Here is a 24,453-nt window from a genome sequence, read left to right on the forward strand (position 1 = left end):
TAATCTGTCTCAACAGGATACCCATTGTTGTTCATTTCATGAACCAATCTTACCAAGTCCTCTTCCTGTTAATGTAAGGGAAACGTAGAATGTCACAAAAAGCCCGGAAACTTTCCATATCATTCATTAAAGTGAGTTGACTTCGGTACTCCAAGTATGTGCGGATTCGCTCATTCCCTGGCCTTTCCGGGAGCCTTTAAAGGCTTTTCTCGCTACATCTATTTAGTAGAGATGATGCTCCTTTGTTTCTCCAGGCATTTGTCCAACCTAGTCATCACAAAAGCTAAAACTTCACGAAATTTCGTGAGAAAAACACCTGTCCAAAATAAGGAGTATCATATCACTGGTGAATCTCTTAGAAAATTTCCCCTTTTTCACACAAAAAATCTAATTCACAAGGCAAATCTCAGTCAAATGTATAAATCACCATTAACGTGAATCAACACAATATTCAATAATATCACTCAAAAAAAGCGAAGAAACATTGTTAGTACTTCACCACAGCTGAATAAGACTGAAGTAAACACAAAGTTTTGTCATATTTCCCGTAAGCAATTGCTCACACTGAATTTTCAACAAAGTAATTTCAACACAAATCATATTCAAAATTTAACGTATTTAGTGTTAAAATCTTCCAAAAAGAACAAATATTTAGATAGAATTCATTATTCATCAACTATTGGAATAAAAATCCATAATTTTAATCAATTTTATCCTCAAAGTGTCCAAAATAAGAAACTGGTCAAAATTATGAGCCCTTACCCTATTCGTAAAATTTCCCACATAAACAAAGAATTAGCAACAAACATTTGTAAAAAAAATAACAAAAAATTTTAAAAATTAAAATTTGGAAATCACAATCACATAGAGGACTCTAATATTAAATAATAAGCAATTTTAGTGATTTTCCATGTGGCCAGGTTTTAGCCATGAGGCTAGGTTTTGGTGTGTATGTCGTATTATTCTTGAAGGAGGAGTGGCCTAAAACTTTTCTGATAGAAACTTGCTCAAGAGGTTAAATGAAACTTCCTAACATTAACGCGAATATGTCATATGACCCTATTAATTTTTATTGCCATGTCACAGTTAATAATATATTAATGTGATCGTGACATAAAATAAAAGAAACTTATCTTTTCAGTATGTGAGATTTCTAAACATGAAATGTAGAATGAAATTATCAGTACCATGACTTAAGAACTCGAATGACAGTAAAATAATAATTGATTAATGGCAATAAAATGCGGCCTCTATATAATATCACATTTGTATTAAAAATGTTCTCTTAACAAATTTCTCGATATATTGTGTCAATAATTTTTTATCTCGATATTTTTTTTAATAATAATGCATAAAAGAGTAAAATCAAGAACACTTATGATAAAGCTTTATACATTAATCCGTTGGTACCCATAAGAAATATCTTAATTATTTTTTAGTCAATTACAAAAATAAATAGAGAATTTCTTACCATCCATTTTATACTATTTTTATATTTCAATTGATATAAGACTGAACGTTGTCGCTAGAAAACTTTCAAAAAGTTTCTTTAAAGATTAAAATAAAGAATTTCAGATAATTAGAGAGGACCGGTTTGAGCTATCAAACAGATCGGAAGCAAAAATCTATCGCTCTTGTTAGAAGTGAAGAAAAAGTTCGCAAAAAGAAATATTTAAAATTATCAAGACAATTAGTTTAAATAGTTAAATCCAAAATAGTTTCGTTGAGTGAAAAAAGACACTAAAAGTGAAGACAAAAAGTGAAATAACTAAGTTTAATAGTGGGGATCACCCAACACGTGGTCCCCACATTGTAAAAAGTGGTAAAGTGATGAAGAATAAAAGACAATCTGCCGCTCTTCCCAATGTCCAAGATGTTGGGAAAAAGGCTAAAAATGATAACAGATTTCAAGTCCTAAGTGATGAGGAGGAGATCGAAGTTGACCCTATAGAACAAGAAGAAGAAATCGAGGTGAAGAACGAAAAAATTCCACCCATAGTGATGAAAAGTGAAATAGTGAACATTAAGCTATTCTACAATGAAATTAAAAGTGTGGCCAACAATGTGCACCTAAGATCATACAATGCAAACAAGCAGATATTCACATACAAACTGCAGGATTTCAACATTCTAAAAGCATACCTGAAATCAAAAGGGTATCAATATTACACCTATACCCAAAAAAGTGAGCTCAACAAAAAAATTGTTCTCAAAGGAATTGATAAAAGTTTTACATGTGAAGACATTTTAGAAGATCTGAAAATGCAAATAGACGGTATAGTTCAAGTGAAACAGATGACAGTGAGAGAAAAGGAAGAAAGTACCCAAGTGGGGCAATCATCCAGGGTCGAAGCAACACAAAGACGACAATTAAAAACCACAAAAATTGGAGCTTACATTGTATATGTAAAACCAGAAGTTAGATTGCGGGACGTGATGGAGATAAAGGTGGTCCAATATCATCGTGTGATATGGGAGAGATATATCAACAACAAACGTGAAAACTATGCTGCTACGTTCTGTTATTTATGTAGTAGATGGGGACATAGCGAAGCAAATTGCGGAATGGCGAGTCGATGCTCGCTATGCTCATCAACTGAGCATAAAATGGAAAACTGCTCCTTCAGAAACAACATGGCAGAAACATTAAAGTGTCCAAACTGCAGTGGAGCACATGCTGCATCATATAGAAAGTGTCCAGCATACGTCAAATATATAGAAAGGCGTAAAGAAAGAGAAGAACAAATGAGAGCCCAACAGCGCAAAAGAGTGATACAACGACCAAAGACGACAATAGTTCCAGATCCACAACAACGGGAAAACTTCTCACAGCTATACGATCCATCAACATCATACGCAAAGGCACTAGATACAACACAACAAGGAAATACATCTATATCATCATTCAGCCTGGAGAAAGAGATACACGAGATGTTTGGATCATCAATCGGTGAGTTTATGAATAAACTCAAAGTTTTTCTGCCACAATATCGGAGTAAAACGGAGAAATTGGAGAAACAAATCCTTCTTATAGGATTTGTGTGTGATTTATGTAAATAATGGAGCAAAATTCATTAAAAATAAGCTTATTTAACTGTAACAGTTTAAACAATAAGAGAAAAGAAATAGAGGAATTTATTTACAATCGAAATATAGATATAATGATATTAAATGAAACAAATTTAAAAAAACATATGAAATATAAATTAAAAGGGTATAAAATCTACAGAAACGACAATAATGATGCTCCAAAAGGAGGAAGTGCAATTTTAATTAAAGAAAATATTAGCCATAAGTTAATCAATCCACCAGATTTGCAGTCATTTAAAAATACAATAACAATTCAAATAAATAATAAAAGAGAAAGAATAGTAATGGCATGTATATATATACGCCCAAGCGAGAACATATTAGAAAGAGATTTGAATAAATTGTTTCAATTAGGTGATAAAATTTTAGTAGGCGGGGATTTTAATGCTCGAAATATTATTTGGAATTGTCATAGTTCTAATAAAAATGGAAAAATAATCGAAAACTATTTAAACAAACATTCCAACATTAAAATAAATGTACCTAACACTCCTACATTTTTGCCAAATAGTACTAAAAAGAAACCTAGTGTAATAGACTTTATATTAAGCAAAAATATAAATATGGAAAAACCAAAAACTATTGTAGACTTAAGCTCAGACCACGTACCTGTACAAACAATAATACACCTAGAAAACAAAATTGAAAGATTCGAAAACATAAAGTATAATTTTAAAAAAGCCAATTGGGATTTATATAAAAAAATTATTAATGACAAATTAAAACATGATATAGTCATAGAAAATACAGAAGAAATAGAAGAACAAGTAGAAATTTTAACAAGAAGCATACAGACTGCGATTGATAAAAGTGTTCCAAAATGTAAAGATAATTTAAATATAGAAAATATTTTTCCAACACATATTAAAGATATCATAAAATACAGGAACAGGCTTAGAAGACAGTTTAAAAGAAATTCAAGCCGGGAATTAAAACATGCAATAAATAAACTAAATAAAATAATTAAAAACGAAATAAAATATTGTACAAACAAAATGTGGGAAGAAAAACTAGGAAAATTTAAACCTAAAAATAATAACGTTTACACATTCATTAAGAATTGTAAAAAAGATAAAACGTCGCTGCCCCCTCTTAAACATGAAAACTCTTATGAATATGATCCTGAAAATAAATCAAAAGTACTAGCTAACCACTTTGCAAGTGTACATAATAATAATGATATAAGAGCATCCACGTTATTTAACAAAAATATTAAAAAATCCATCGATAAGTTTTTAAAAGAGTGTGATAAAAAACCAGTTAAATATTACAAAATAACACCAACAGAGATAATGAGCATACTCAGAGATTTAAAGAACAACAAGGCGCCTGGGCATGATAAAATTCCTAATGTAGCTCTCAAGAAATTACCAATGAAAGCAGTTATTGTAATAACTAAAATAACTTCAGCAATTTTTACTTTTGGGTATTTTCCAAATAATTGGAAAATTGCAAAAGTTGTAGCATTCCCAAAACCTGGGAAAGACTCAAGTCTAGCAAATAATCTTAGACCAATAAGCTTGCTACCAACACTTAGCAAAGTGATTGAGTATGCAATTATAAGTAGATTAAATAATCATATTGCTCAAAATAATATCCTTCCAAATGAACAATTTGGATTCAGATATTCCCATTCAACTTCACACGCTTTGCTTTCAATTACAGAGCAAATTAGGAATAACATTAATAAAAAAAGAGTAACCACAGGAGTCTTTTTAGATGTACAAAAAGCATTCGATAAAGTCTGGCACGATGGCATTATATACAAATTAATTAAATATAAATTTGACTATAGATTGATTAAGGTTATTAAGAATTATTTGCAAAATAGAAAAATATTTGTAGAAGAAAACAATTGTAAATCGGAATTAATAGGAATAAGTGCAGGCTGTCCACAGGGAGCAGTTCTGTCACCAATATTATACAATATTTATACATCTGATATTCCAAAAGACAAAAATGTTAAATTATCAATTTTTGCAGACGATACATGTATTTATACAAGTAAAAGAAATTTAGAAAATAATTATAGAGTACTGCAAAAATATTTGGATAGACTAACACAGCATTTTAAAAAATGGAGAATTAATATTAATCCTGATAAAACAGTCCTAATCAATTTTACAAATAAAAGAAAAATGGAAAATTGTTTTAATTTAAAAATAAATAATGTAAATATCACAGATAATAAAGAAGTTAAATATCTAGGCATGATCTTAGATCAAAAATTAACATATATTCCACATATAAATTATATAGTAAAAAAAGCTAAACTTGCAATGAAAATAATTTTTCCATTTATTAAAATCAATAATAATCTAAATATTAAAAATAAATTAACAGTATACAAATTGTTTATTCGTCCAATTTTACTGTATGCAGGCTCAATTTGGGGCCGTATCTCTAAGAGCCAATGGCGAAAAATTGAGGTAGTAGAAAGAAAATGCCTAAGAATGGTTTTAAACTACAAGTTCAATGAAGATACTAAAAAATACGTGTCAAATAATACTATTTATAACGAATCTAAAGTAATGCCAATACAAGAAAAAAACAAAAAATTAAGTATAGAAGTATTCAAGAAACTAGGCAGGATAAACAATCAATTGATAAATAATATTAGAACAGACTATACGCACAGATTAAAAAGCTATAAATCACCATTCGATGTTGCAATAGAAAATTGATTAAAAATCAAACAATCATTTAAAAGGGAGGGGGGGCAGCAAAAAACACATAAGCTAAAATTTAAAAACAATAAAAGAAAATATTCGATTGAATTATTATAAAATATTAATAATATTATGTAATTTAAAAAAACAGTATTGGCAGATGTAAAATCTGGATGTACTGAGATATATGATGAATATTCAATCACAAATATGAAGCAATGTATTTTTAGAAAAGATAGAAATAAATGACGTTTTAACTAACTCAGATAATTAGATATGACTAAAAACACAATAAAAGATGTACTTTAGAATTTAAATAATTATTGCTCATGATTTTAAATATCTTTTTACAAGATAGACAACCCACCGAGAATATTTTAAGATCTTAAAAGAGATGAGTAAAGCATAAATTCTTTTCATTCTTTATTTCCAAAACAATATCATCAATTTTTAATCAATCTCATCCCTATGGTGAAAGTTTACAGAGTCCTTAAGAGCTATTTTGTGTTGGAAATGATACAAGAAATTCAATTTAGACAAACTCCCCAGTGTTTCATATAACTTTAGTGCCATACCACTATAACATTTCCTTTATAACAAGTCTCTTCGATTAATAAAACTTTATTTCCTGTGCTTGAGTTCTTGCCTGGTGAAATGTCACACCAAGAGTTGCTTGCCATTTAAATCGTTACAAGAGCTTATAGTAATAATAATAATAATAATTGAGAAATTATAGACACTCCATTGCTGATGAGAGAATTTCTTTGACGAGAAGATAGAGCAAATGGTTGGGAGGAGACTTCCTCTATGGATGCTTCTATATAAATTATATGAAGTGTCCGGAGAAAAAATAGAGCTGACTCTTGAAAATTGCATCCCACGCTATAGGAGTTTCCATAGAAACATGGTTTTCACATTTTGAAATTTTCATGATTTTTGGGTATGGGTAGAACGTGCTAAAGAATCTCTCAAGGGACATCACTGAAAAAAGAGTACTAACACTCAGACGGAAAATTGTTACCTTTGGATGGTTTTTTTTTATTGTAGCCTTTTTCACTTTAGTAGCGTACAAAAAAATAAAATAAATCTCCCAGGAAAAGAACCACGCGAGAAACAAAAGAGGATTTTCTGGGGAGTACCAAGGAAGATGAAAATGTTGATTAAAGAGGTTAGAGGGAGAGAGAAAAAAGAAACAAGACAAATGATGAAGGGAAAGAAAATCAATAGGGGTTTTCCCTGTAGTTATCATTGTATAGTCCAAAATCATGGCAAAAGAGAGTGCGAGACTCGTTATTGATTTTTCCAGAGGTCGAATTAAGTACATTGAGGGATGCTGCAGACTGAACCAGAAAAAAACGTTTGCCATGGAGGATGAGGAAAAGAATGAAATTTCAGGTAACATGACATCACTGCGGTGTTTTATTAATAGATGCACAAGACAAGAACAGGAAGGAAGTTGCTACCGCACATTTTTTCCCACTATTTACCACTCTTCCTTTTAAACTCGACACTTCTTCATTTATAGCTTCGATATCGAAACGTGTCAACATATTGAACAGGTTTTCCATTAAATTAGCTTCACGTTGAGAATGAAATATATTTATTATAGAGATATGGTGAGAGAGTAGAGCAAGTAAAGGTAATATCTTTTCCGTTCGCTTTAAATTCAATTTTAGAAGACAACGTGTGTGTGATTTTGTAATTACTGGGGAGACACATTGAGGATCGGTTGGAAAAGCCTTCGACAGATTCTTGTCACACCCTAAAGAGTTTCTCTCAAATATTTAGTTTTATTAATAACACAGACTCTTTGTTCCCTCTCATTCGCTGATCACGAAGATTATAATGATTATGTAATGAGGAATTCGTATTTAATTAGCTCATCTTGCGTGCCGCGCTATTGCATTCGTCAAACTGCGTGAAACTTATTATTAGATAAGCAAAGATGTTTATATGGTAATAAACTGTTTAGACACTAAACACATTTAATATCTTAGTTAAAGATGCGTTTCCGCCACAGTTTTTTGATTAGATTTTTTTAAAGCTGCCAATTGTGGAAAGTTTTTTTTTCTAAATCTATTCTGTTTATTAAAAATGTTTGTGTTTCGTGGTCAACCCGCTAGGAATATACAAAGAATGTTAGCGATGTCAAGAACGTTAACGCAAGAATTAAAAAAAAAAAACATTTAAAGTCTTATCATTTACTTAAAATTTTCTATATCACCGCATTTAATACGTACGATGGACTAGCATGACTAGCATAATGAACTAAAGACACTAGATGTCATTGTGGGCTCGAAATAAGGAAAGAAATATTGTGTGCCGGGCCCTGTTGGAACGTCCACTCCCCCTCATTGAATTTGAGGGATAGTTTTCAAATCCAGAATCCAAATTTAGAAGCGTAATGCCCTAGACACACTTACGACTTAAGCCGAGAAACGACTTAGGGGAAACTGGGGCACCACCAAACACGGGGTACCACCAAACACTAATTTTTATTTCTAAACTACTTGGACAATCTCGACCATTCCTGCAGTGGACAAACATCCCTATAGTACCTATAAATTCCTATAGGCCTTATCCTCTGAAGCCGAATATCCGATTAAAAAATCGCAGTGTTTGGTGGTACCCCGTGTTTGGTGGTGCCCCAGTTTCCCCTTGTGGAAAATGATGGAAATGTACTTAAACCATTATTTTTAATATAATTACGCTAAGCCGTCTCTCAGCTAATCCTCAGCTCTGTCAAGGCCCTAACTGGATAAGTTTTTGACTGGTTACTGTTTAATACATTTTATAAAGATAATTTTGCATCACTGCTTAAAAGAAAAGAATGTGTATCAGATTAATACAAAAAGGAGTTTTGTACGAGGTAATTAGTTTTGGCCATGGCTAAATTTCGGATTAACTAGGTAATTGATAAACGAAATAGACAGTAATCTAACCAGTAACCAGTTGTTCCGGTTGGTTCAAGCAAACGTATTTCACGAAAAGACATTTTCAGCAATATAATATGATTACATAATAAATATATATAATATATATATATATATATATATATAATATAATTACATAATATGATTACAATAATAACCCCATAAGTATTTGAATTTAATTATATTGCAGTTTAGTGATACAAATAACTAGTAGCCTTAAAAAATATAAAATGAAATTAAGTTTCAGTTACCTTTGAAACACGAGAGAAAGACAAGTTCATTAAAATCTTTGAATCCAAATTGAATAGGATTGATAACATGAGAAATGAACTAAATAACCACAAAATAAATATTTATGCACAACAGTTCTTGAGCTAATCATTGTGTGCTCCGAACAGGATTGCACTATCATTAACTAATAATGATCTTGGAATTGTCAGCAGGTAAACCATTTATGAACATAAATTTTTCTCGAAGCACTACCGATTTCTCCTAAAGCGTTCCTAAAGTTAGCTTCTGAGTTGCCCCATCGAAAAAGGTATCGTAGAAAGCTTTAGTATCAAGAGCTACACAGTAAAAAATCGTGTAAAAAAAATAACGTGTAATTTCCAAATTACCACTAAAAAAATTGTAAATTTTAATTTTTACCACTATAAAAATGGTAAATTTTGTGTAAAAAATAATTTGTGTAAAAATTTTCAGCGTGTAATTCAAAAATGTAATTTTACCACTATTCAAGTGGAACTGTGTCACTAAAAAAGTGGTAAAAATTCCACTGCGTGTAAAATTTGATGCGTGTAATTCAAAACGTGTAAATTCACCATTACAGTTTGACAGCTGCAGGAAGCATCCATATCGGTGAGTATTTTCTCCTGTTTTTTTGAGTTTTTATGCCCTAATTTTGATTAAAGAAGATCAAATCCTTTAAGAAAACAGTGAAATACATCATCTCAGTGCGGATTTCAACGTTTTATTGCGAGAAATTGTGGAAAAAAACCAATGTGAAATTATACCGGTGCTTGGCGTCACTTTGAGTGTTTCTGTCCGTATTTTGTCCAATTTTTCTGTCTCAAAGGGCATATTTTGGTCAGTGGTGGCCCCCAAAGTAGCCCCAAGTGTGATCATTATTCCTATAGTGAAATCCTTTAAAAATACGGTGCGAAAACTTGCATTCATTTCAATGGATTTTGAACATGTTTCAACTTGTCACAACTCCACATATTTTCTCCGAAATAGACGATTTCCCTTAGTGTTTTGTACTGTGGAGCACTCCTGTGATCTTTTAGTGGATCCATAATGCATCCCACAGTGATCCGCACATATTTAAGTGGTTTATCTTGAACTTATTTTTCCATTGTGGAATCTGGAATCCCTCCCGCGCTTCTGTCATTCCGGGAACAATTTCCCTTAGAGCCGTAATTGTGGGGCACACCACTGACAATCTGTGACTTTCACGGTTTCTACGGCAATACCCTTTTATACAATTTAGTTTATTTTATATTTACAGAGCAAAGTGGATCATGGGGATGGACCACAAGACGAGAAGAGGGTCTGAAGGTTGACTAAACAGCAGAAGACGAAATGCAACAATGATTAAGGAGGTGAAGGAGGAATAGTTGGTGGAGCAGTGAAGACAGCCAACAGCTCCCTAAGGTTATAGTTTTTTTCTTTAATGTTCGTCTTGTCTCAATCTTTTCACGATCGTTTAAATATTGTTCCCGGAATAACAAATTTTCCTTTTCAATCTCTTATATTTTGTAACATATTTTTTTTTACAGATTTGCCCCCAAAGTCACATCTTCTTCGGGACATCAGCTGTTTTAAATGAAGGAATCTGAAGGGAATGGAAAATGGAGGAGCAAGGAATAGAGCGGTAGTATCAAAATTGTTATTTTGTAAATGAAATTAATATTTTGTATAAAAAAAAATTACAAGGCAATAAATTTACACGTTTGAAATTACAAGTTTTTATATTTTACACGCAGCACTTTACACAAAATTCAAGGTTACATTCTACATATTACACGGAAAAAATTACACGCAAAAGATTACTCGCGGAAAATTACACGCTAAAGAAATTACACGTTTCCCAAAATTACCACTAAAATAGTGATGTAAAAAATTACCCACTATTTTAGTTGTAATATTTTTTTACTGTGTAGTTATTGTTGGATCGTTGTACAGAACAGATCGGTAGAAGGAACTCTGAGGATCTGTAAGAAATTTCTAGCGGCCAAGGTGCTCATCCACGTGATTACCGTAATGTGCTGAACGCTGGACACACTTACGACTAAAGTCCAGAGACGACTAAGCTCGTTCATAGCCAAGTCAGTTCCTGACACACTACAAACGAGGCCTAACATTTTCTAGCACTCACAAAACATAACATTCGTGGGTTTTTATACAGATATTTCTACTGAAATGCACTAGTACATCTTTGAAAATGAAATTACATTTAAATGTACTTCACAATTCACGTATAACAACAAGAATTATTCACTAAAATCGCACTAAAATCACAAATAATTGCAATTAACAATGATTATTGCACGTGTACTGAGACATGAATTTACAAATAGTTTCATTTTCAGAGGAGTATTAGTGCATTTCAGTAAAAATATCTGAAAAAAAACTTACGAAAGTTATGTTGTGTGGATACCAGTTAATGCCAATCCTCGTTCGTAGTGTGTCAGGAACTGACTTGGCTATGAACGAGTTTAGTCGTCTCTGGACTTTAGTCGTAAGTGTGTCTAGGGCATAAGGATTTCCGCACTTACAGTTTCCCTGAACGGATCTATTTATATCATTTTTTAAAGGCTGGGGTAGTTTTTCGAATGTATTGCTTTTGAAACTTCACATAGAAACTAGATAAGAACTAATTGCCGCAAATTCTTGCTTCCTGATTTTCGTTTCGCTTTGTTAACGGTTTTCTTTATTTTTTTCATTATATATGCTTCCAAGAGCGCAAGCTCAAAAGCATTATTAATTTAAAATAAAATAAATAAATAAAATAAACTGTATACAAAATATTTCCAGTTGCAAATACCTAAGAGAAACTAACGAAACTTACTCACTTCGAATATGTTTCTTATTGGTTTAGCAGGTGAGTCTTGAACAAAAACTTCGGCAGCGTGAAAGTGCCCTACCCTTCCTTAATATTAATTTATTGTTCATGAATAATTCGTTTAGAGATTTCAGATTTTTCAAAGGGCACTCAATGAGTCAAGTGGTTAAGTACTTGGTCCAGGGGTTCATCAATCCTAATAAAAAGTGAAGCTATTTTTCACTTTTCCATGTAAAAAAATTTGCAGATATTGCACCGCGACTTAAACAAGTTTGCTCGTAGTTCTGTACTATTTCGACGAACACTATGAAATATGTATTTTTAGATAGCTTATACTATTTCGAAATATATCAAACTGATAATCAATTCTCTTTAAAGGCCTCCTACACACTAGGAGTAATTTCTTTAAAAAATGCCTTTTTTAAGAAAATTTCCCCTATCCTTGTAAGCAGAACGTCAGAATTTTTAAAAGAAAATGCAATTTTTGACGAATAGATTTATAAGACGAATAAGAAAAAACTTGCCAATAGTCTTCGGTGCCTCTATGCAAAAACGTATGTAAAAATGAAATGTCGAGAGGCCCCCAACTTGGTCTATGACGCAAGTATATGGGTTCCAATCCACTTTAGATCAATAGGACTTTTTGGCATCCTGTGAGCTTAGTGTTTGGAATTCCTCTTGCAAGAAGACCTAGTTTCTACTGGATTATTCCAGTTTATTTATTATAAGTTTTACGAAAGAAAATTATCCATGAAAAGTAATGCCCTAGACATACTTATGACTTAAGCTGAGAGACGGCTTAGCGTAATTATTATCAAAATATTTATTTGACTAAGTTCAGTTTCTCACTAACTAAGTTGTTTCTCAGATTAAATGGAGAGATGGATTAGTCAGAAACTGATGGAAATGTAATCTGATCCTTATTTAATTTATTTTTAATTTAATTTAATTTATTTCAAAAATCAACAACAAATAGGGTACAACCCTCTTACAATCGCGTGGCAAGAAAAAGGAATTTAAAAAGAAAAGAATATTATAAATAATAGGAAAAAGAGAAAAAAAGAAAGCAAAAGAAAAAAAATATAAACTAATCAGTTAAGCCCAGTTTGGAAATGTTTCTGTTTTTGATTGTAATTACGTTAAGCCGTCTCTCGGTTTAAATCATAAGTGTGTCTAGGGCATAAGAGAAGAAAGTATCTTGCATAAAATAAGGCTACGAAAAATAGCTTTATCTTGCCTTATAAAATTTAATATGAAATTTCTAATCTCCTATAAATATTTAATTTGAGAATAAATAAATGATAACTGATTTTGAATAGGTTTTAATATGAAACAATTCAGTCAATGAGTAATAATCACTTAAGAGTTCTTGGAATAGACACAGATAGACAATTTTCAAGTATAAGGCTCTTCAATTTCAGATACAAGTTTTTTTTCCAAAAACCGGAAGTAGGGATCTCTTATCGTTCTGTCTAGTCTAGAAGTGTTATACAACAGACAAATTGACGGTTTTACCGGACTAGGCATGTATATATAGGGTACCTCGCCTTGATTAATCCGTAGTACAACGCAAAATTGCTGCTTTTCTCCACATTAACTGTACCGAATTGTATATATTTTCGAAAAGTGAATAATGAGAAAGAGCTTAAAGATCGTGATGTGCTTCTATCCCGCGAAGTGCGTGATTTTGGCCACATGATAATCCGGTGTGTGTTGTGTGCTTTTGTGTTATTATTGAGCATTGGTGGCAATCAAAAAATATCCGTTACAACAACACCCAAAAAACCAAGAGAGAGAGAGCACGAAGACCACGATGGAGATGAAAGAAGTGATTTTGTTGACTCCACAAAATAAAACTTACGTAACAACCCTGTCTTTTTCTGTGTTAAATGGTCAAAGAGACATGAAGAAATCTGTGTGATCTCTTTTTGTGCTAGTTCACAATTATTTGAATATGATCTTTCTCATTTAGGGGGGAGAGAATATGTGCCACCAAAAAAAAGAAGGAATTAAATTACACACGCTGATATTGAGATGCAGCAAATGAAGCAAATAGTTTATAATCCTAAATTGGCATGCAGAGACAAATTATCTTACTATTCATTGAGTTTATTATTAATTCCCATAATGACCCATTTTTCGAATGCTCAATGAATGTGGAACGTATGAAAAATCACAATTTGTCTTGGACTTCCATGAGGGAGTGCCATTATACAAAAATTCCATTGAATACATGGAACCATGTATCTTTCTCTTGGTTGAATTTTAAATAGTCTTTTCATATCACAATCCAAATACCATCGCTATTATCTATTGCCACATCGTTAAACATCACATTTCGTTGGAATGATCAAATTGGAGTCTTATGTGTGCCCAAAACGGCCCCAAAAGGCACAAAAATTTTTGCATTTATTAGTGTTTCGCCATTTACAAACTCTAAAGGTTTTTCCTGACAAAATTGCACTTAAAAGCTTCCATCGTACTTATCTTGACGATTGGATGTTTATTTTACAAAAATACATAAATATTTGTGACCTTCAGGTGTTGAAGTGTTACTGGAGAAAAATTCAAAGTCATTTTCATGCTCGGTTAATTTATTATCAATTAAATTTCGCCCAAAAAGAGATTGTAACAATGTTGGGGTGTGTGCTCTTTTTCTCTTCTTAATTTTTTTTAAAATATAGGTTTGGTACTTTTTTGTAGGTGATAATTATGTCATGCTATTGCTTTTTTTTTTTGTGCTGAAGAAAAATTCTTAGAATATTACGCGATGACTCTACTATGGCAAGGTTAGTGTTCGAGTAATGAACACACAACATTAGAGGTGACGGAGGAAGGGACAAGAGCAGAAGCTCAATAGAGTGTGTATTCCCAAGAATTAAATATTTACAGCAATTGTATTTGACTGTCTTAAGTGATTGCTGCACACAATGATAATTAGCTTGAATTACATCTCAATATTACTTATTATGACTCAAGATATTACGTCGATTTTTCACACGATACCGGTTTCTCTCTGGCTCTTTTGCACAACTTCTATTTCTTTTAAATTTTTATTCACCTCCCGCGAAAGAAAATGGCGAGAGTGTTTCTTTTTTTGTGAGAGTACCATAATATGTAATTAGGACGATTATCTACAAAAAAAAACTAATTATCTTCAATGAATTTTCTTGCAGAAGTCGAAGGACAGTCCACAATTGCAAAGAACCTTCCCTGGGGACCCCTGTACTGCGTCCTGCAGCAGGATGAGCAAACTTTTACCGCATACTGCAGCGAAGAGCTTTCGGTATGAAAATTATTTTAAAAGCTTTTATCATTTTAATTCTCTGTCATTATATGCTAACCATTATCTACTAACAAAAATCTTCAGCAAAAAACTGACTAAAGTCCGAAATTGTCTGTTTCTTAACAAAAAACCGCTGCTCAATGGTATAATTCAAAAGATTTTCCCGGTTACACCAAATTGTGAGAAGAAGGTAAATGAGTTGTTTGTGTCTTGGATATAAAACCGATTTCTGTTTATGCTTTTCTTTGGTAGTCAAATAAATCAGTAGATACGCTCGCTCCATATACGCGCAGTGGCATACAAAGCTTGTTTGCTTTTAAAGAGCTTTCCCTCGTAAACTCTTAACTTAAAAGGCGTGGATTCAATATTATTTTCCATTCATAAATTTTTAGAATTATTATTCCACATTTGGAACAATAAATGATACACTAGAATTTCTCAGAAATCACTCTCAACAGATGTCCAATTGAAACAGTTCCAATTTTCACCCACACAAATATTATCTCCACCATGAAAATTTGTTTATAACACTCTCCAAAAGAAATATATAATTTCACATGTTTAAAGTTCAATTTTGAAAACGTGTTCAATGAGAGATATTCACACAAACTTCTTGTGATTGAAGGCATTGTGTGAGCAACAGATGGAAAATTCATCTGATGAAAGAATAACAAGGCAATTTCACTAAAAATAAATGAACATTGTGTTTTTTTGCATGTGCTTCGGGGAGGAAAAAAGTTTGAAAGACACTTTTCTAAACACGTCGCATCGACGTCTAATTTCCCGCTCAAAGATTTTCCATGAGAAAAATCTCCCACACGATGACTTGTTTATTTTTTCAAAAATCTCTGTAATTTTTTTGTTTATCTATTTTTAAAAAGGCCTTATTAATTTTTTTCTTAGATTTGTGCTGTAATTGCCCTGATTTTTTTTTTAAACTTGATGCTATTGACGTGCAAAAGACTAACCACATCTTATCTCTTGCACAGTTGACCGATAGCATTTTTGCGGAACTTCCACGTGTTCGTCTGGATCACAAGAAGCGCTCAAGTTGTAGGAATCAATGGCAAGGACCGCCGACTGTTGAGGAGGAGCCCGAAGATGGAGTGGGTGATATTAATTTTTGTGCCCAGATGATCGAGCTCAATACGACACTCGATGGAAATTTAGGTGAGTGTCTCTGAGGGAGGTACAGATTAGAGTTGATTACACTCTAGATAACAGATGAAAATTAGATTAAAAAAAAGTGTGGAAAAATAGCTTACAAACATCCTGTAACATCTGTCTTAAAGATTTATCTCAAAATTTAATCGAATGTCTTAATATTTCTTACTTCTTAAAATATTAAAAAAATATTAAGAGATCTTTAATATCAAACAAAATTATTTCCCATTGTCCTATTAGAACCCCTTACCTGAAAAATACGAGGAGTTAAAAACAAAAATAAACAAAAACAATCTTAAAATTTCAAAGAGTCCATCATCTGATAAGCCATTTGGGCATAAAATCAGATTCTTTTGCAATAAGGGAAAATCGAAGGCAGTCAAATCCCGAAAGCCAAAATCCCGAACGCCAAAATCCCGAAAGGGCCACAATCCCGAAAGCCAAAATCCCGAATGTTTAAAATCTTGAAAGGGGAGGATAATGTGTAGAATAATTTCCCAAGATACAGAAAATTTCCGTTTGGCTCCAGCAAGCGCATGTGCAATCGTGGGAGTACCTATAACACTTTTAATAATTCGGGATTTTGACTTTCGAAAAGAAAATCCATTTCAAAATTTAAATTTCTCCTAAACTTATGCAAATCTCTAAGAAACCTCAAAGGCTTATGCAAATTTTCTGGGTCCGTAAACGCATTTCACGCGATTTTCTTCGGTCTTAAAAAAGTGCATAAACACGAGACCCCGTGTAACTTATTAATTAATAATAACTTAAATTGAGCATTTAACTTATTTCTTATACCTCTTTTTTGAAAACTGAATATCTTGAAATGTTAGTTTTCGATTAAAAAAATCCCCTATTACTGAGGAAAAATTAATCAGCAAATGAAATTTTTCATTACGTATAATGCTTACATAAAAAATGTTAGGTTTATAAATATTTTAAGGAATAGGAAGGGAGATGTTTGTTTCGATAAAATGATAGTTTTCTCAATATTTCTTGCAAGGCAAACTATAACATCCCAATATCTACCATCTGTGATTAATTTTTGCTCCAGTCTTCCCTATTGTTGCTCATTCTGAGACCTTTCCAAAAAAAATATTATTAGTTCATTCTCTGATATTCCAAGTCCGAACTCGCAAGAGTCATAGTTCATTACTTGACTGCTGTATTTTGGTACTATTCCAATAAAAATGAAAGGGATATTTTTCTCCAGATCATTTTTAGTACATGTTTGTTCTCATGTGTTTCTGCGTAATCGACTTTGCTTTGTGTTGGTTCCTGTTATGACTGTTTGGTGGTTTTGCAAAGCGACGAACACTGGCGAAAACAGTCGTGACAGGAATTAAAGAAAAATCCGTAATATAGAAGCATATGAGAACAGCCAGGTACTAAAAAATGTAAAACGGCCATGTACTAAAAATACACTTTTAGAAAGTAATCTTGATTTAGATCTAGTGTAAATATTATCAGTTTGATCACCAGTTTGATGAAGTGTCTAACTGATTTTCCTTTGAAAATACATTTGATGCAAACGTCCTTAAAGAGTTAAAGTTCATATGAGTTTAAGTTTACGAATGCTCAAAAGAGAAAATTAATCACATATTTATGCAATTCATTAACCATAAATGTGACCATGTCGAATATCAATCATCTCGTACAACACACCATTTCCCATTTATCCAAGACACTTTCCCCTTTTTTGAACAGAAAATTAGCATGAGTTTTTTAAACAGTAAGCGGTTAAACATTTTTTGGTTACATATATAATTTTGATCTGTTATCTAGATTCTAGAATATTAGTCGATGCATCTAAACAACTCTATCAGTGAATTTTTCACACTTCTGAATGAATGTGTGAGTGATCTGGAAAAAACCGATGAATTGTCGGCAATTGTGTGAGTAGTGTTTTAAGAGAGTTCGATGGGGAGTTGTGGGAGGTTGGTGGGGGAGGTAATGCTCATTTTGATTCTGACGCATCGTCAGAAGCATGGAAGTGTATATAATGCTAATTTGATATGAAAAGAGGAGAGATGTAGAAAAAAGTAATATAGAGGGAGACACCCAACACCTCTTTCTCTCACTCACACGGAATAATTTTCTTTCTCGTGTCAGCGAAAATAAGCAGATCGCGCGCGCCAATGTTTCCTCAGTCGATGTCAGTTAGTCGCTTATTCAACACCGTTTTTAAGAAATAGAATTATTTGCTGTTAGCTTTTTTTTCTCGCGAGAGTGAATAAATAGTAAAATTACACTTATTACAATTATTGCTGTGGAATTTACATATTTTCTTGTGTATATATTTGACTTCGTGTCAAACAACGGTGATCGAGAGGTTCAATTTTGTTCTTCCTAACCGAAACGTTCTCTGGCTCTTTAAAATGTTTTGCAAACAGTTTAGTGCGTGGTATATTATGGGTGTAGAAATTTCTTAGCAATTTTCCACACTGTGACTTCAATTAATTTGATATAGAGTTCTATACTGAGAGAGTCTCGATGAAAAAAAATAGAGTTGTCTCTTGATGATTTTTGATCATACCAATTGATCTTGACTGTGCGATCACGAGCGATCTTCATGTTTCTCTTGATCTTTCTCAATTGAAATGAAGAAATTATTTGTCAAGCATGTTGCCGCCGCCCTAAATACGAAATTCAACTGAGTTATTGTGGACGCAAAAGACAACGACACATTATTTATTCAATATCGAATCCTCAATACAAAAGATGGATTTTTTTCGTTTTTAGAGGAAAAAGAAATATTCAAACAGTCTATTTTGGACATTTACTCAATCAATTTCATTTAAAATCAAACATGAGTCACAGACTCTAAACTTCCTACACGTTATCAAAAAAAAAGTGTGCTCTTAATGGGCCGCTCATTTTTTTTTTCTTATTTGTGCTGTAAATAAAAAGACAAAGATATTGCTTCTATAACCTTGACATATTGGATTTAAAGAGGAGACATTGAATTTCTCGTGATAAATTTGAAAAGAAATTTTCCCTCAATCCCATCACACGCTGATGATGTGCTTTTCACGGCGAGACAAATGGTGCCTCAATTAAAAATAAACGCGACGATTGAAGAAAGTATATTTTTAGTTTGGTAAAACCATGAAAATTTTACACCAAAACATTTTCCTTCCTCCAATTCTTCCTTTTCCCTCTATTTCACTCTCGATCACCCCAGTTTTTTCGAACGATATTGTATATACAAAAAATTTTTTTCAACTTTTCAGTGAAATATTTTACATTGTACAAATAACTTTAGTGTGTGAAGTAAGGAAAATAAAATATTTACAAAAGTATGGAATAATGAAAAAAATACTTATTCGTGGAATTAATGAGAAATTGCTGTGTGTCTGAAATATATAGCACGTTTGAGAGAAATATTTAATTTAGACAATATAACTACTTTTTTCTTCAAAGTGAATATAAGTAATAATTTCACTGGAATAATTTTTTTTTGTGTGTGCGGAACTTATTTAAAATCGATCCTCACTCTATACTGCAAGTGATAGAACTGTGTGATTCGATTTTATATATCAAAACCAACAAAAAAAATGTGAACAATGTCATGAATACCAAAGAAAATTGCCTTAAAGAATTTTTCAAAGATTCCCCACTGAGAAGAAAATTGTGTATGTGCACATTTTGTGGTTAGTTGATGTTAGTGCGATGATCGAGTGAAAATATGATTGCTGAAGAAGTAATTTAAGTACTCAACGCGACCATCAACCAAAAAAAGAATCGAGTTGATCGTAGAGATCAAGTAGCAATCAATCAGTGGGGAGATTGTACAAGTTAGAAAAAAAAATCTTGGAGTTTTTGCTGATTTAGAAGAAAATGAATTGTGCTACATTGATGCCTGAACCAGAGGATCAGCACGATCATGTGATCGAGAAGGAGAAAGATCGAAGAACTTCTCACCGACTGACGTCATGTTTACGAGGGGAACGTGACGAGGCAGACGGTAAATTTCCCTTTAAACTGTTTTCTTTTATATATAGCATACTTAGGGTAGAATGGGGTAGTTTCATATATGAACATTAAATTGGAATTTGATCATTTTAGAAAAATACTAAAATTAACTGCGATCAGAAGACTGATTTCAATTATAAAAGAGAGACTACACTGAGAAAAAAACGGGGGTGCGATTAACTTTTTTCCTCATAATTTTAACACTTTTTAGGTGTAAAAATATATCAACATTTTTTAATGTTAATTTTACCCCTTTGTAAGGGTAAAATTAACATGAAAAAGGGTAACTTTAACCCTTAATATACCCAAAAAGCATAATATTTACACCGATTTCGGATCGATACTGCAGGGTAAAATTAACATTTCCGGAATGTTACTTCAACTTTTTCGGATTTCTCACAGTGTGTGTGAAAATAGCTCAACGCGGGGCAATTTTATACAAAAATAAAATCGTGTCTGAGGAAGAAAAATTATCCTTATTTAAAACTGAAAGTACTATGACAGCTTTATAATCATTATTGACTAATATATAATATTTCTAAGACTTAAAGAACATATTCAAAATTGATGTTAATCGAGAATTTTAAAAATATAATATTTGTAACTGCTTTTCTACTGAATTATCAACATAATGAATGCAATTCGTTGTTTTCCGAATCAAATATCTTACTTATTGTGTTTCGTAGAATTCAACTTCTGTGAAAAATACACATTGCAAGATATTCTTTTCAAAAAGTCTTAAAAAGTGACCATCAAGTTCATTGTAGGATCTTGGCGTTATAAACAGTTATAAAAGATAAAATGAAGTGTTTTTTTTTAGAATCGAGATAATTAAAATATTATGTAAAATTATGTAAATAATTCGAATCGGATTTATAAATTCTTAAATTTTAGAAAACGTCAATTTTTTTTTGAAAAACAAAAATTTTAGTTTTTCTTTTTAATTTTGAGAGCCTGAAAAGAATGTCAAACAAGTTTCATTCATTCATTCATTTTCAACCGCTTATCTCTATTGGGGTCGCGGGCTATCAAACAAGTTTTATTGTTTTTTATCAAGAACACTGATAAAAAAAGATTATTATTTTGTTGCACAATATTGTAATGCCTGGACTGTATTTTTTGTTTTGCTATTAGTTTTTATTTTTCTTTTTCTCTTTTATTATATTATACTTTCTCCTCACTGACTGGCTTATATAACCTGAAAAGGAGCATTTTCACCGTATGGCTACGGTAAGACGGCGGTGGTCGCCTAAACCTCTTGCCTGTTCTTATGCCTCTAATAGACCTACAGTTTCAAAGCCAGTTCCATTTTTAGACTGGGGCAAAACTTGTCAAAACGCATATTTAATTCTTTCATGAGCTCTGAGAAAACTTAAACGTAAATGAGCATATTCTTGTAGGAAATTTACTACTCTACAACATGGCAGAAGACTATTTTCCTCTATCTCAAAAGAAATGTGATTTTCGAATCATTTTCCAAAAGTCGATTTTGTGGAGATTCTCAAAATTGCTGGGGAAAATTTTTTCAGTCTTCGGATAATTTGTGACGTTTTACTCTCGCAAACGTTAAAAATATAAAATAGACATATTTTTATAGGAAATTTTTTTCCTGTACAACTTTGTCGGAGATAATTTTTCTCTATCTTAACGAGAAATGTGCTTAAATTGAGCTAATTCGTATCGATATTTTCTGTAAGCCAAATATTCCAAAAATAGGGCTCAACATTTCATTATTTTTTATTTTACATAATCCTTCCTCGAATCCCTTGAAACTTTGTAAGTTTAAGAAGGTTCATGAAGGCTAATAAAAATTTCAAGCCTCAGTCTCTTTTATTTTAGAAAATAGTGAATATTGAAATTTTCGTTTTGACAAATTTTGCCCCAGTCTCCCCTACTTAGAGCCATTTGAATATTTTAAGATCATACAATCACTTCAGAAACTTTAAATTGGTATAATAAATAAAAAGGGACAGATAATCCTAACCGGCTTATGTAGGTGAGATTCTTAACGAGAGCTAGCTCGGAGTGCATGCAAATTCGATTTAGAGCTGAAGTTGGGAGACGCCATTCAGTTATCTTGAATCAAATTCGTGAAATTATACAAATTTTGTATTTAAACCAAAATATCAAGGATTTGGATGAACTGACAGAAAAGTGTTATATGGGTGAAATGTAGACCAGAATGTTCTCTATAATTTTGCCGTAGAACTTGGACTCATCGATTACTCAGAAGCCAAGATAAGCGAGGTTTTTTGTTTCTTAGCTCGTTTTTTCATCCAGAGTGCCCCAAGTAGTCATTTGTTGAACTTCAACTATATCAAAGAATTGTTGTATTTTGCGGGACTTTCCATTTAAAACCCTATTTTAAGTGTCTTGGTGGAGTAGAGGCAGTCAAATTGGCATCTGAGTGATTTCAAAGCGTTATTATTGGAAAAATCAATTTTTTCACACTTAAACGGCAAAATCGGAGTGATAGCGTAGTCTGAGTGGAAAATGATGTATGGACGAAATGTAGAGACAAATGTGCTCTACAATTATGTTGAAGTAATCATCAAAATCGGTTCAGCGACAGTCGAGATAATTGAGGTTATGTGATATTGAAATTGGTTTTTCGACTGTGGCGCCCCTGGTGTTGGTCCCACGAAGTTCAAATATTCTAGAAAGTTGTAGCATTTGGTGAGATCTTTCGTTTAAGCCCTCATTAATCAAAATCGGTCACATAGAACCGGAGATATGATTTTTTGAATTTCGTGAACTTTGACCCCTCATATCTCCGGTTCTATTGAAACCACAGCGCGCATACGCACCATTTTGGAAACGTCCTAGACTGGACTACAACATACTAAAATTTCATTAACTTGCATAATGCCGTTTTTGAGAAAAGTGACTTTGAATTTCCATGAATTTTTACGCTATCACAGCGCCACCTGTGGTGACTTTTTGAACTTCCATCTGAAAGTGCTCATTGAGACGAAACCAAAAAGGTAAAATTTAGGTCGCTATGTTAATTAGAACCGGAGATAGAGGCCGGTCAATGTTCGAACTTTGACCCCTTATAGCTCGGGTCAGGGATTTTAGATCGACTTAAGGTTTTTTTTGTTTGATATGTATAATCAACGGCTACAACATACTAAAATTTCAGCCCGATGCACAATGGAATTTTTGAGTTATTTAACTTTTAAGATTTAAAAATTTTCTTTTTAATAATAGCGCCCCTAGCGGTGGTTTTATGAACTTGCGATGTTAGAAGGGGAAGTGGCATTTCACGAGAGCTTTCCAAAAAGCCCTCACTTTTTAAATTCTGACAATTAGAACCAGAGTTATGGCCATTTTAAGAAATTTTTTTTGGACCCTCATAGCTCGGGTCAGGGGGGTCGGGGGACCTTAAGTTTGGTATTGATGGAAAGCTCTAAGGCCCAGCTATAACATACTAAAATTTGAGCCCGCTCGATGCCATAGGGGCGGAGCTATTGAGAAAACAAAAAAAGGGGGGTCTTCAAAATGGCGGAAGGAGGGGTGGGGGGTGGGGGGTCAATGCACCAAGTTGCAATTTTCACCCGATATATAACCTTTGCCGAAAACCGCAAGTCGATATCTTTTTTAGTTTAGGAGCTATTAAGCTCCAAAGAGCGGCCGGCCGGCCGGCCGGCCGGGAACGTAAATTAGCCACATATATATTCGGAATCAGGAAGTGCTGAAACACATTTTGGCCAAGTTTGAGCTCGATCGGACGACATGAAATTTTGTTAGGATTATAGTAGGTGAGATTGTTAAGAATCTCACCTAATAAAATAAATAAAAGAAATATAAATATTATTATTGTAAATCATACTAAAAATAATGTTATAATCATTATAATTGTATTTAAATGCGAAAGCACTTAAAAAATTTGAAAAAACTTTTTATTTTTGTTTAAAATTTAAATCTTTACTTTTAGAGATTCCTATCCTATTTTTTATTATCAATGTTTTTTTAATGATTGTGTTTAGCTTACAGAGCTTAGGAAATATTCTCGTAAGCCTTTGTGAAATCTTCCTTCATACTGGTTTAACCGGTTTAACTGTAAAAGCAAAATAGTCTGAATCGTCTTAAGTGGTTACGTGGGTCACAAAAGTAAAAAAAATGTTTTCTCTAGGTTTTTTTCGACATTGTAAAAAATATTTAATTCAAGCTCTCAGACATGTAAAAATGCAATATTTAAACTATATTTTCTGAAATTTTCAATTAAAAAATTTTAAAATTGAACTGACTTTCGGTGAACTTTCTTGAAAT

The 24,453-nt window shown here is 32.5% G+C and overlaps 1 protein-coding gene and 1 long non-coding RNA gene across 9 annotated transcripts in view; both read left to right on the forward strand.

The window, feature by feature from the left end:
* Positions 1-24,453, forward strand: part of LOC129810352 (ras GTPase-activating protein raskol) — a 130,294-nt gene that overhangs the window by 34,907 nt on the left and 70,934 nt on the right. For 2 of the 8 annotated variants that reach the window (XM_055860770.1, XM_055860767.1), the window contains exons 2-4: positions 14,933-15,042; positions 15,200-15,232; positions 16,032-16,212. In XM_055860770.1, the coding sequence (XP_055716745.1) occupies positions 14,933-15,042; positions 15,200-15,232; positions 16,032-16,212 (324 nt within the window). Of the gene's footprint in view, positions 1-14,932; positions 15,043-15,199; positions 15,233-16,031; positions 16,213-18,349; positions 20,174-24,453 lie in introns of those variants that run through there. The other 6 variants (XM_055860768.1, XM_055860771.1, XM_055860774.1 and 3 more) reach the window with 4 other exon arrangements.
* LOC129810356 (uncharacterized) lies at positions 9,266-10,849 on the forward strand. Its single transcript, XR_008752727.1, has 3 exons — positions 9,266-9,550; positions 10,200-10,345; positions 10,471-10,849. It is a non-coding gene; the product is annotated as an uncharacterized LOC129810356 (long non-coding RNA).

This window comes from Phlebotomus papatasi, chromosome 1 (assembly GCF_024763615.1).
Source record: "Phlebotomus papatasi isolate M1 chromosome 1, Ppap_2.1, whole genome shotgun sequence".
Lineage (NCBI taxonomy): Eukaryota > Metazoa > Arthropoda > Insecta > Diptera > Psychodidae > Phlebotomus > Phlebotomus papatasi.